This window comes from Camponotus floridanus, unplaced genomic scaffold (assembly GCF_003227725.1).
Source record: "Camponotus floridanus strain SB8 unplaced genomic scaffold, Cflo_v7.5 scaffold205, whole genome shotgun sequence".
NCBI classification, from domain to species: Eukaryota; Metazoa; Arthropoda; class Insecta; order Hymenoptera; family Formicidae; genus Camponotus; species Camponotus floridanus.
In genome coordinates, this window is record NW_020229332.1 from 152,170 (window position 1) to 167,745 (window position 15,576).

Sequence of the window (15,576 nt, forward strand, 5' to 3'; positions counted from 1 at the left end):
TGCTATCTTGAAAAAAAGAGTTTAATTCACGTTAGTACGTCACATAGGCATGCGTTATACGAATTAAAAGAATTCATTTCTATTTAGTTCAGTAGTTCGCATCATCGCATGCTATCTTGAAAAAAAGCGTTTAATTCACGTTAGTACATCGCATAGGCGTGCGTTATTCGGATTAAAAGCATTCATTTCTGGTTAGTATAGTAGTTCGCATCAACGCATGCTATCATGAAAAAAAGTGTATAATTCAAGTTCGTACGTCGCATAAGCGTACGTGATTCGGATTAAAAGCATTCATTTCTACTTAGTTCAGTACTTCGCATCATCGCATGGTATCTTGAAAAAAAGCGTTTAATTCACGTTAATACATCGCATAGGCGTGCGTTATTCGGATTAAAAGCATTCATTTCTGGTTAGTTCAGTAGTTCGCATCAAAGAATGCTTTCTTGAAAAAAAGTGTTTAATTCAAGTACGTACGTCGCATAGGCGTGCGTTATCCGGATTAAAAGCATTAATTTCTACTTATTTCAGTACTTCGCATCATCGCATGCTATCTTGAAAAAAAGCGTTTAATTCACGTTAGTACGTCGCATAGGCGTGCGTTATGCGAATTAAAAGAATTCATTTTTATTTAGTTCAGTAGTTCGCATCATCGCATGCTATCTTGAAAAAAAGCGTTTAATTCACGTTAGTACATCGCATAGGCATGCGTTATTCGGATTAAAAGCATTCATTTCTGGTTAGTTCAGTAGTTCGCATCAACGCATACTATCATGAAAAAAAGTGTATAATCACAGTATATACAGTAGCGCAACTCTCCCGATTTTGTGTAGCATAAAATGAAATGCGCATGCGTGAAGTAAGCGGGTATACCAGTACTGCCATCTGTACTTTTCTCTCACTTTCTCCTTTGATTTTCGCTCTCTCTCTTTCTCTTTCTTGGCGGTAAAATCACATCTGTGTTTAAATTACAGTTTAAATGCTCACTGATCTCAGTATTAAATGCCGGCATAAATATTTGTCAGCAATTACGCGAGTGAAATGAGAATACGTGATTAGAGGTGCAAATTAAGCGAGAAGTGGTGAAGTGGTGAGGTGGTGAAGTGAAAAAATTATTTGTGTGTAGAAACTTTCCTCAAGAGGATAGTTAACCTTTTTATTTATATAGGTTTTCAATTCTCTTGTTAGGAAATTTTTGCACCTTGATCTTAGCTTCTTTTTCAGGTGCTGTTTGGTGATCCGGAAGGCCTAAGGGAGACATGGACAAGAAAACCAAACAATGGTGCGCAGTGCCAGGATGTATGAGTTTTATCAACTTAGAAAAACGGCACTTTTTTAGATTTCCAAAGGAATATGACAGGTATGATAATGTTTTAGTAATTATTTATAAAATATGTAATTTAATTATATATATATGTATATTTTCATATTTTTAAAGTAAATAATATATACATATCATATACTTTTATATTTATGAATTTTCATTACACTTTACAGGTGGTTGAAATGGATAGACGCATCAAAAAGGATGGATTTAAAATTGAAAGGGCCAAAGTACGCATACCAAAATTGTACACTATGCCACTTGCATTTTGAGGACAAGTGGCTTATAAAAAAGGCTGTCATTCGTTTACATCCAGATGCTGTACCTACCATATTTTTTGGTCCAGCTTTTCAAAAGGAGTAAGGTTTTATTAATATAATTTATATAATTGTTAAATATTTTATTTTTAATAATAACATTATTTTGTTATATTGTGATAACTATATATATGTATACACACACACACACACACACACACACACACACACACACACACACACACACATATATATATAGAAAGAGAGAGAGAGTATTATAATATATATTGCTTTTATAGAAATACAGAAATAGAAGGAAGGACAGAAGGAGCAAGTATTACAACATTGGAGAAGCAACAAGAAGCAACAAGAAATGAAATGGAAGAAGCGGAAAAGACACCAGAAGTACAAGAAGGAAGTAAAAGGTAATGATAATAAAAAACAATATTCTTGTTATTTCAAATGAAAATAACATAATGTAATAATCCAATTGTATAAAATTTTTCAGTAATGTCCAAACAAAGGAAATGGACATCCAAACAGAAGATCAAATAGATGACAAAGATAAACAGTAAGTTTTTCTTTATTATAAAATATTAGTTTTGCGATATACATACATACATACATACATATACCGGGTGTTTCAGACCACCCGTACACCCCATTTTAAAGCAAAGGAAGTGGTTATTTTGAAAAATGTTTCAGACAAAAGTTGTTGAAGATAAAGTAATGCATTACATGGGTAAATTTGATTGACCTTGGGTGGCGTCGTGAAGGTCATGTCAAGGTCGACTTGAATTTTTTAAATGGGAACCCCTATTTTTCATTGCATATTCTTGTAGCTTATCTCGAGAGCTTTCCAAAACACTATAATTAAGTACCTTTTTATTAAGTACTTTTTGAGTTATAAGGCTTGAAATAATTTCTTAATTTTATATAAACCATAAAATATCTAGTAAACCATTCATTTTTCGATTATCTTACCTTCATACTTTTATGTACAAAATAATGAGAGGAATCAATTGGTGTAAAGAAAACACATAGTTGTTTCTAAGAAAAAATATGGAATTGTTAATTGCAAATTACATATTTTTTCTTAGAAACAACTATGTGTTTTCTTTACACCAATTGATTCCTCTTATTATTTTGTACATAAAAGTATGAAGGTAAGATAATCGAAAAATGAATGGTTTACTAGATATTTTATGGTTTATGTAAAATTAAGAAATTATTTCAAGCCTTATAACTCAAAAAGTACTTAATAAAAAGGTACTTAATTATAGTGTTTTGGAAAGCTCTCGAGATAAGCTACAAGAATATGCAATGAAAAATAGGGGTTCCCATTTAAAAAATTCAAGTCGACCTTGACATGACCTTCACGACGCCACCCAAGGTCAATCAAATTTACCCATGTAATGCATTACTTTATCTTCAACAACTTTTGTCTGAAACATTTTTCAAAATAACCACTTCCTTTGCTTTAAAATGGGGTGTACGGGTGGTCTGAAACACCCGGTATATATATATGTATATATATATATAGATATACGTATAAGAGTGCTCATATGCAAATATGCATGCATTTTGCAATTGTGTGTTACGTCCCGCAACAAAAATATTATAAGCATAAATTTTTTCTTTACTTTTCTATTTCTTTCCTTATTTCAATAATCAAATACTATTCAACTCATATTTTATTCAATATATACATATTAAACCATGATTAATTCTTTCGTTATTATATATATATTCAACAAATAAAATCGTATACTAGTAGAACTAACCGCATAGCCAGACACATAATAGAAGTAGATTATATATATACACAAACTAAAGGAACAACAAAATGAACCTGACCATTGTTGTCAAAATTTATAAATATCAAGGAAATACATAATGGAATTAAAAATCGATGCATACCAATATATTGATTTATTTATTTAGAATAATTATAAAATAACTCCCGATGACAGTAAATCATTTTGTTGAGCCAAATAAATAAAAGAAAAATACTTATGCTTACTTATATATTATCGCTTTCTATAGAAGTACTATAGTATAGACTGACGCATATATAGTCTCCTTCCAACGTACATGCAAAGCTCCATCTGAAAAGAATGAATTATTCAATCTGTATATACTGACAAGGTAATTATAATTCTAATAACTCTGTAAAAGCATCGTTTAAGCCAATTAAAGAACGATTATTACATTGACAATTTCAAATATAAAATTAGCTTGAAATACAAAATACTGAACAAAAGCGAATACGCATGAACTTATACATGAGCTTTTTAGAAAACATAAATCTTAATAATTCAATCTTACAAGATGAATATAAAGCGCAAATATAAAATTAATAAATATCTTTCATAAAAGTACCTATGCAAGTTTCAATGTAGAATATGCATGATCGAATTGTCTCAAAGGAAATACTTACGAAAGAATAGAGTAAAGGCACTACATAATAATAACGCCAAGGCCTATACTCGCAGTCGTGGTCGTCTAATTATCTGAAAATAAATTTAATAAAAGAATAATAAATGATCTTAAATAAAACTAATAATTAATATTAATAAATTCATAACGAAATTATATGCTAAACGACTTGTTTGATATTTCAAAATTATTAAAGTCAATAAGAAATGAATATAAGAATAAATGAATAAATTTTATACTTAACTCTTTGTCTCATGCAAAAATTATAAGAGCCTTATAATGCTCGACCAAGGTCAGCCTTGCATGATTCGTTATCTCCCCTTCATCCGGTGTGCATAGCGTCATGCGTAGCTGCATCATCCAGCTTAGTATACGGCCTAGAGAATAAGAGTCATAAATGAAGAGAATGAATATAAGAATATAACTTTAGAGGAGACAGTATTAAACCAGCCATAAATTAATAAGAGACATGCAACTAATTAATAAAAATTAAAGGAGAGAACATGTGCATATAAGAACAATTATTCTCAGGTACTAAAATTATTTTAATCCATTTGACAAAGCCTATGTAGAAAAGACAATATGTATATAACTGCTCATGGTACATTAAAAATTTATAACGAGAATAAAATAGCATGCAAGAATTATAATGCGTTAAGACAGAGCGGACGCGCGATTTATCTCCCCTAATGTTTTTCGCGCCGGCCGACTTATCTCCCCCTCGGTATGCGAGTCTTATACGAAGAAGACTTCGAAGTGAAAAGTCTTTCAAGCGTGAAATAAAATTAATCTAACATACTGTGCGTTACATATATAACCTTTTGTAACACATATACATATGCAAATTTAAAAATTACAATGATACAATTCAAACATAGAGCAAAAATGAAGATACAATAAAATAAAATATTATAATTTCATATACTCACTGACAGTAAAAGAAATGATTTAAACATTATAAAAAATAACGCATATATACATGTGAATATTCAACGTCATAGCATTATATGCGAATAAATTATTCAAGCTTATAAGAACGTCGCAAATAAGTTGAAGCGCAACTTATCTCCCCTTCATGTTTGTTATCTCCCCTATTGTTTCGAGCCCAAGTATTAAGACCAAGAGGACTTAAGAATAATAGCCCAAGAGTATAATAGCATGCATATGATTTGTTCTCAATCTCAATAAGAATATTACTAAGTCTTTAATACTTATTAATATTGCTAATTAATAATATAAAATATTTTAAAGCTCTTAAACGTATGAACGTACATACACATATAAACATACGCGAAATAAATTTTGAAGTCAAAGGACTTAAAAGACTATTGAAAGAATATTGCATTCAATTATTAAAAGAATAAAAGAACAAAGCATATTAAGAAAGTTTTTACCAAGTGACTTCATTATCTCCCCTTCGTTCAGTGCAACTGCACTAAGAGCTTATCTCCCCTTCATCCGGTCGCCGTATTCTTCGTCCGCTGCAACAGATTAAAATAATATTATAATTCCGAGCGTTCAATATTAATTATTATTTCATTATAAAATATTGTCTTCACGAAAATTATTATTGTTAACAACTGTCAATTTACTAAATTTTATACCACCACATTTATATATATATATACGAATATTATTTTCTAACATTAACAATGTAATTATAATAATTTAACATACCAGAATTTATCATTAATAATATTAATTAAATTTTATATTGTTATTTAGCTAATGACAAAACTTCACTTCTAAATAAAACGTCGTACAAGAACCATTCATGTCTCATTCAATAGAGGAAAATTTACTGACTCAAAAGAAATATATGAATGCATTATAAAAATTCTGGTTGCTAATAAATTATTATAAAACTTACCTTTATAAAAGAACAATGTATTCGATGCACAATGTATAATAGACGGCTTCGTCGTTCCCCACTCTGTACTGCGCGCCCACTACGTCACAACGCGCTTGAGGAAGAGAGACAGCAATAACGGTCGAGCCGCCTACGCCGCCTTCTCCTACCATCGCCGACGCCTGGAAAGGAGTAGGGATCCGAGAGTACCTTAGGAGCGAGAGCCTCAGTCTCCGCGCAGTTGACTGAAAAATCTGAAAGGAGAAACACCTAGAAGACTTACCAGCAGTACCGCTATAATAAAACTTTGTCACGTTGAGACTTACGACACCGAGAGTGTATAACCAACCAGTCTATTAATAAAGTATTATTAAATAATACTCCGGGTCTTCTGCCGATTCTCTCATCAACCCTGACACCTCCCTAGGAGACTTGCTGAGTGCCTTCGATCTTGGGAAGGAACATCGTCATTACGAGTTGAAGAATCCATCCTCTGGTAAGTACCATTACAAATCATAAATTAATTAACTCACTATATTTCAACTACGCATGTCAACTCAACTTATATACTTATTACTTTACTATTTTTCCTTGAACCTTGACTTTCCATACAGACATCTAGTTTCCTTTCAAGTTGAATATTATTTTAATTTCAACCGGTCCTCAGTATTCAATACTTAGAGCGTAGCGCCGTTCTGGTCAGTCACTTGATGTGCATTGGGTAGCATACTACTCCTCTGCCGCTTTCATAAAGGGATTCTCTTGAAGAATTTCTTTATGGATTCTGAGCCGCTGTGACGGGACGTCTTGCACATCAATACTTGACCTCGAATGAAAGACTGGCTCTTAGAGGATCTGTCGAAACGATAGATTTTATGCACTGACTTATAACTCTGAAAATACTTATAAATAATTTATACTCACTGAATATAAGCCAGCCGCTTTGATTCATGTCATTGATTGACATTGTCTGTATTCCCATATCCTTTCCCTTTGACAATCTTAGATTCAACCTAGAATTTTGAAATACGAATTAATAAATTAAAGTCGCTATTACTACACAGTGAAACCATAGCAATATTACATCATGCTGCTCTGATCCAAGCATGAACATTAAATCTGTCAACCACTTCCTCTCTACGCATTCTCTATAAAAAATATTTTAACAAGGTAACATACTAACACGTTTGTTTCAATTATCCCCTTCACAGGACCCCTCATCTTATATATACAAATATATACGATCTTATATAAAAGAATAAACTAATCATCGTAAGTAAATTCTTTCCTTTCATAAATTATAATTTCAAATAAAGTGGTTATTAACAATCAATGAAATTAATTATAGATGGTTAATGCTAAACGAGTAGATCGAATCTTGAACCGTGAATTCTCCATCAGAGAAGGTCGCGTTAGACGACGAGCAATTATAAGGAGCAGAATAACGGGAACTCCTGTCGCTCGACGATTATTCATTGATCGTGACGAAATCCCGGTTAACATTTTAACATCTTACAATAACCAAGAAGATATTCCTTTTGAACTCTCGTTTGCCCCTCTAACCATCGAACCAAGGCCTGAGCCTGCCCAAGAAGAAGCTCAAGAAAATAACCCCGAAGGAGTTATTATAGAAGAAGAGGAGGACACTGAATCCTTAGACGGACATTCAAGTGACATTTCCTTGGAGGAAGCAGATTGCAGGATACCGCTAGCATTGCTCCGAGGCTGGGAACGAAATGCTGAAATAAGGCCTCTGATTGACGTCGGCGTTCAAGTGCCATCCCCATACTCTCCCCCGAGCTCCCCCCTATGGTCTAACTACTCGCCCCCCAGTTACTCCCCTGTACCCCTGGAGGACCTTGAGGACTGCTGGAACGAATTCGAAAGAGATACACTAAATCGAACACCAGAGCCCCTCTTTTCTGATCCCGAGGAAGACGACGGAGATTTTAATAATAGAATCAATGCTCTCCTAGATCATATCTAAAGCGATTATGAAATAATATAATGGTCACAATAAACCACATCTAAACATCATTCTCTCTTTATACAATAAAGGAAACAGTATACACATATATTAACCTGTAACATACACATTCATATATAAAGAAATATATATATATATATCACATTGTATCGCTATCATGAATTGGAAGAAATAAAAGAAATCTGGTCAGGACTGAATAACCTAGAGTATTTTACTGTCGATATAAGACTCTCCTACCCAGAAGGTTACCTTAGACTCTATCTCTCGGCGTCCCAGGGTAAAGCCGGCTTAGCAGGTTGCCCTAGAAAATAAATTGAGAGATAAACCTCTGATCAAGAGAAGTAAAAATTTAGTTAGTCTAAATTAACACTCGAGACGTAACAAGAGGTAAATGTAGAACATTCTTTGGTGGCAGCGGTGGGATTTGCCAAAAGAGTCTAAACCTTTGGAGATAGTCGACAGGAAAAAATATAAACGAAAAGACGAAAAAGGAAAACAAATTAAAGGATCATTATGCAAACAAGGTCAAGCTCTGCAAGTTCTGTAGCCACAGGCGCTACTAGGAAACAATATTCCTCCGAAGAAATCGACATACTAACTCAAAAGGTAAATGAAAAGGAGAGACAACTGAGAGAACAAGCGGAAGCCTTACAAGCTAAGGCCGAACACATAGCAAAAATGCAGGAAGAGATGAATCAAAGAGAAACAACAGGAACTCAAGAACAGCCCGCTGTAGAACAATTGATGGCCTCTATGCACACAATTACTAGCTGCATTGAAAGAATAAACTCTAGACTTGCAAATCTGGAGAGTTCTCATAGAGAAGGACAGCAAGAACCACAACATCGCGAGGAACGATCATATTCTCAACCAACTTTTCAACACTTTGATATCATGGATCAACCTTCTCCAATACGGTTGAAAGATGCTATAGACACTGTGCCTCGATTTGATGGTCACAAAATGTCAGTCTTTCACTTTAGCAAAATCTGCGAACGAGCTCTCGATTTAATACCAGCCTATCATGAATATCATTTGGTTCAATTAATTATAAACAAATTACAGGGACACGCTTATTCAGCCATCGAAGGGATAGAGTTCCATACCGTGCTTGAACTAACGAAAAGATTAAAATCGATATTTGGACCAAATAAATCGGTAGATCAATATAGAGGAGAACTAGGAAATATTTATATGAAACAAAATGAAAACATATTCGACTATATTGCAAGGGTACAAGAGTTACGTACCGCAATTATAGATGGAGAGTCTGATTTATCTGGCAATATAAGTGAAAGAAGCAGAGATGCTATCGAGATAACTACATTAAATAGTTTTATTAACGGCCTTCCTTCCGACCTATTGGTACGTGTGAAATTAGAACGACCGAAAAACTTCGAAGAAGGAATAAGCACAGCAATACAGTTATCCAAGACCATAGAAGCTGAAAACATTCGTAAAAGGACATCATTCCGTCCAAATTTCCAGCCACGTGCCGATCCTTCAAATAATATCGGAAATTTCACTCGTCAAAATCCTGTAAATAATAATGTTAATAATGGATATCGACCTGGATACCGCCCTAATAATGGTGTTGTAAATTCACAACCTCCGTATCCTGTTACACCAGCCAAGGTACCACCTCCACAGAATTTCCAGACAAAAATCTGCCGCTACTGTAAGACTCCTGGACATTTGATTGAAGAATGCCGAAAACTAGCCTATAGAAGATCCTTGGAGCAAAATCAACCCGGAACTTCGGGAAACGCACAGGGCGCTCCGTTGAGAACAGACGTCCGCCGGAACGACCCACAGCCAGGACGTCCAACATACATTATACAAAAAAAAACCAATGTAACGACCCCTCAAGAGACGTCATCTCAAATCACAGAGTCTGCCAAATAAATGATACAAAACAATCCATGGAATTACCGACGGTGACTCTAACTTCTATCGATTTAATAAATAATTGTAAATTCATGATTGACTCTGGATCTGGACTCAATCTTATCAAACAAAGATGTCTAAAACCTACTGTCGTTCTTGATGAATCTAATACATTATGTTTACAAGGAATCGCATCTGAAACTATCGTTACTTTAGGAGCTGTCTCAATAAGCATACTTGGAAAATTGTCTGAATTCTACGTCATTTCTGATGCTATTGGATTCACACAAGACGGAATCTTAGGGAACAGATTCCTGAGGGAACGTTCCGTTATACTAAACTATAAAGATAATTACCTACAGTATGAAGGTGCAAAGATTCCATTCTCAATTTCGAATGCAATACATCTAAGGAAGAGAACAGTTACTCCTTGTTCCTTCTACATCGCTAACCCCGAAAAACAAAATGGATACGTGCCCCGTCATACACCGGCCGATGGCATATATTTCGGCGAAGCTCTCGTCACTAATAACAATGGAAAAGCTTATATGCCTGTCTTCAATACTTCCGAGGAAGAAATAACTCTTAATGTTCCGTTTATAGAATTACAAGATTTTGATACTTGTAATAATAATTCCTCCGGAACCCTAGGGCCTTCCGAAGGATCGACTCAGCCACTGAATCTCAATAAAACTATTTCTCTGTATCAGCCCTTGTGGGACCTCTCTAAAAATATAGATAATCCTCTATATTTCCATCAAACACAATCTTCATATACTGATAAAACATCAGATATTTTGCAACTTCTTCGCCTCGAACACTTAAACTCCGAGGAGTCAGAAAATGTTCGACGAATAATCTCTAAGCATTCCGATAGATTTCATCTTCCGAGCGAAGATCTTCAAGCGACTAATGCCGCTCAACATTACATTCCAACTCACAACGACGTACCTGTCCACGTGAAACAATATAGATTTCCCCCTATTCATAAAGAAGAAATCAATAGGCAAGTGAGCGAATTACTATCTTCAGACTTGATCGAACAATCTACATCACCTTACAATTCTCCAATATGGATTGTACCGAAAAGCCTGATTCCTTAGGGAACAAGAGATGGCGAATGGTGATTGATTACAGAAATCTTAATGAAAAAACTATAGGAGATGCATATCCTCTACCTAACATAACAGATATATTAGATCAACTTGGGTCTGCAAAGTATTTTTCGATATTAGACTTGGCCTCCGGATTTCATCAGATACCTATGGCATCACTAGACGCACACAAGACTGCATTTTCCACACCATACGGACACTATCAATTCAAAAGGATGCCATTCGGACTTAAAAATGCTCCTGCAACATTTCAAAGACTAATGGATAATGTACTTTCTGGACTACAAGGCAACGAATTATTTGTCTACATGGATGACATTGTTATATACGCAAGATCCTTACAAGAACACGAGAATAAATTCGAAAAACTGATGCAAAGATTAAGAGCTGCTAATTTAAAATTACAGCCGGATAAATGTGAATTCTTACGACGAGAAGTCATGTACTTGGGACATATAATCGGATCTGAAGGAGTTAAACCAGATCCAGCTAAAATAAAAGCAATTATGAATTTTCCTACTCCAAAGAATCCGAAAAATATTAAACAATTCCTAGGACTAGCCGGTTATTATCGAAGATTTATACCTAATTTCTCTAAGATTGCAAAACCATTAACAGATCTTCTGAAGAAAGATAGAAGATTCGACTGGACAGTGAAACAAACCGAAGCATTTGATATTTTAAGAAATTCATTATGTTCAGAACCAATTTTACAATATCCAGACTTTTCCAAACCATTTATATTAACTACCGACGCATCTGGATATGCAGTAGGAGGAGTACTTAGTCAAGGCACCATAGGAAAAGATCTACCCATTGCCTATACTTCTCGAATTTTAAATTCAGCTGAACAAAAATATTCTACTATAGAAAAGGAATGTTTAGCAATTATCTATTGTGTGAACCACTTTAGGCCATATTTATATGGAAGATTATTTACTATCATCACTGACCATAAACCATTGGTATGGTTACATTCGATAAAAGATCCTTCCTCACGGTTATGGAAGTGGAGAACAAAATTATCAGAATACCAATATGAAATTCAGTATAAGAAAGGAACTCTAAATTATAATGCTGATGCTCTATCCAGAAATCCACCCGTAGATGCGACAGCACCCTTATTCCTCATAGATGAAGGAGAATATTCCTCCGACGAATCTATATTTTCACATAGACCCCAACGGTCACCAGGAGAATCCAATTTACTCGAACAACAACCTACAAGCTCTAACCAAGGAAATATAGGAGCACGTAGGAGGATTACAAATGTTCCTGAAGAACCAGAAAATCAAAGAGGAAATTATCAAAATCACCCCCTCATACAAGAACCTAACGAAGATCATAGAATTACTATTGAGGAAGTAACCGATTCTGAAGAAGATGAAGAATCTGACTATACGGAAATTTTGGAACATGACATTATACCTTACCAATCTGAACCACCAGATCTCCCTCCAGCACCTCCTTGGAGTCGTGCCCGTTTGCAAGAAGTTCGTGGAAATCTCCTGCAACAGAAAGATAATCATGTTATATTCATCTATCAAAACGGAAATCCTTATGATACCGGAGCTAAAATCTACCAAGAAGCTAATCTACTCCCTAAATACAAAGAATTAATATTCGAAAGAGCTAAAGTATGTACAGTTAAAGGAAATACGCTGATTGCCCTCCCAATTAAATATAACGACCGAACTTTGATAGAATCCCAAAACCTCAAGAATTGTCTTCACTCTTTAGTGGATGTTATTACTGAGATAGAACTTCCTTCAATAAGCTTTAGTAAAACCGAACGATTTGATGACCTCCCGTGGTCTTACATTATCAATCAAATTAAAAAATATTTACAAGAATTTTCGATTCGCATAACCATATGTTTGAATTTAATTCAAACGCCCGAACTAGAAAAACGTGGAGCTCTAATACAGGAAAATCATGCATCTGCGCATGGCGGACACAAAGGCGTGAACGAAAACCTATAACCGCCTTCGCGCTCGATATAATTGGAAAACTATGAAAAAAGACATTCAAGAATTTATAAAAACCTGTCGAGCTTGCCAGCTGAAAAAATTAACCCGCGTAAAAAATAACAACCTATGGTCATTACTGACACACCAGGTTCTGCTTTCGATAAATTGTCATTAGACATCATGGGACCTCTTCCCATAACCGATCATAATAATCAATATGTCTTAACCATGCAAGATTTACTTACTAAATATTCTGTAGCAGTACCTTTACCAGAAGCTACCGCGCTAACCATTGCCGATGCATTTACAAAAGAATTTATTTGTATATACGGCACACCTCGTGCTATATTAACAGACCAAGGAACAAACTTTCTATCCGCATTAATTAGACAATTAACGAAAAAATTTCGTATTCAACACTTTAAAACTACAGCATATTACCCTCAATCAAATGGATCATTAGAGCGATCACATCACGTGCTAACGGAGTATTTAAAAACCCAGATAGATAGAGAAGCAAACTGGGACGAATACATCAGACTCGCTATGTTCTCATACAATACCAGCGTTCATGAAGGAACCAATTATTCCCCATACGAACTAGTATTCGGACGAATAGCTCGTCTACCTTCTGCTCATCCTATTATTGAAGAAAACGTAGAACCAACATATCAAGATTATATAATTACTCTTTTTAATAAATTAACAGACCTTCAAATATCGGCTAAACAAAATTTAATTCAAGCTAAAGAGAGAAGTAAACGATATTACGACCGAGCAATAAAACAACAGACACTTCAAGTAGGAATGCAAGTATTCCTATTGAAAGAACCACGGAAAGGGAAATTTTCTGACCAATATACTGGACCTCATGAAATTATCGAAATTTTACCTCCTAATAATGTCAAACTTAAAATTGGAAAACACACAAAAGTCGTGCACACGAACAAGCTTAAAATGTCTCATCTCCAGCCGGGATGAATTAATAAAATTACAATCTTTGTTACAGATGCTTTGGCATAGGCAGCCAACTCAACCGCAGCCTCAGTCGAAAGACCTGCACCTTATAAAGGACAATTTCTTATTCGCACATTGTGCATACGTAAAGGGAGCTATCTGTCTCCTGGATGAGACAAATTTATGCAACGAGTGCTACTCTCAACTCAAAACCAATATTATTCGCCAACAATATCGGCCTTTAGACCAGCACTTATTCATCAACAGTCACGTCGCAAGAGACAGCTACTGTTCTTCCTGTGGCGTCGTAGTCATCGCGACCAGGCCAATTGATGATTGCCTAGCGTGCGTTCGGAAAATAAGTGAACTTATCCGTTCATTAGAAGCTTCGTCAATTCACGTCGATTGTTTAAATATCCGCTAGCTCTTAAAATCTTCGAAGTAGACCTCGTAGAATAAGGTGTAATATCATACACATACGTATATAAATATNGACGTCACCCGCGGAGAAGGGGGATCCACGGCGCGATCGATGTATGAGGGTTCCCGCGCGGTGAAGGGATCCGCGGCGCGAGCGATTGGCGAGGGGGTCCGCGCAGTTGAAGGGGGATCAGCGGAAAGAAGACGGTGGTGTGAGAAGGACAGCGCTACGTATGAGAAAAGGACAGTGCAAATGTGATGTTGAAGAGGACAGTGCTACGAGTGCGGACAAGGATGGCGTTAACGTGGGAGAACGGACGACGCAAAGGTAAGTGAACAACGAGTATATTCTAAGCGAAAGAGGAGAACGATAGCGCAAGAACAATGCGAGTGAGAGAGAACGCATATGAAAGAAGAGAGACGATAGCGCCAGACGACGTGTACAAGAGAGAGAACGATAATATCGCGAGACTTACAATTAGTGGCGCGCGCGAAAGAGAGAATGATAATACCGCGAAGACTTACAACTAGCGCGTGCGAGAGAGAAACGATACCGCGAAGACAAACACGTGCGAGAGAGAACGATAATATCGTGAGACTTACAACTAGCGCAAGAGAGACGCAAGGATGGGGACGCGAGGAGAGGCACGTAAATAATTAGATTTTTTCTCAATTAAAATTAAATAAAATTTATTTAAATGTGTACTTTTTGTGTCCTAGAGAGATTGCTTATTCTAATCGCGAGAGAAAGAGATAGACTTACAACTAGCGCGAAGACTTACAACTAGCGCGTGCAAAAGAGAACGATATCGCGATAACTAGCGCAAGAGAGACGCAGGGGATGGGACGCATGGAGAGGCGCGTAAATAATTATATATTTTTTATGAATATAAATATATAAGTTTATTAAAAATGTGTATGTGTTAATACAATGTGTGTTGTGTGTGTGTGTGTGTGTATGTGCTTAAATTATAATTAATAATAATATAATATATAATAATAAATAATAATATAATAATAATATAATAAATAATATATAATAATAAAAATAATTTTGGGGTGCGGGGGGGGGGTGGAGAGGCCAGGGAGCCGGGTGAGGGGGCCGCTCCTGTAACAGAAAAAAATATATATATATAGTTATAATTAAATTTATAAAAATACTTACATCTGTGCTCCCCATTCTGTACACCATTGGATGCCCGAATCTCCCCGGCATCCAAATCTCCTCCTTCATATGGGCTCTTCCCCGAAGAGCCGCCTTAGTTTGAATACGTCCTCCTCATCTGGAGGACTCTCCGGGCGTCACCCCACATGAAAGGAGGTCGTTTCTCCACGCCGCTCCGCCCGCACCCATTGCCGGTGCTCTATATTTAC

The 15,576-nt window shown here is 35.7% G+C and overlaps 1 protein-coding gene across 1 annotated transcript; it reads left to right on the top strand.

The window, feature by feature from the left end:
• Positions 1-1,256: 1,256 nt before the first annotated feature.
• On the top strand, positions 1,257-2,153 carry LOC112637812 (52 kDa repressor of the inhibitor of the protein kinase-like). The gene is made up of 4 exons (XM_025408380.1): positions 1,257-1,357; positions 1,495-1,680; positions 1,878-2,003; positions 2,087-2,153. The coding sequence occupies exons 1-4, from the start codon at positions 1,257-1,259 to the stop codon at positions 2,151-2,153; spliced, it is 480 nt and encodes a 159-aa protein (XP_025264165.1).
• The last annotated feature ends 13,423 nt before the right edge of the window (positions 2,154-15,576 follow it).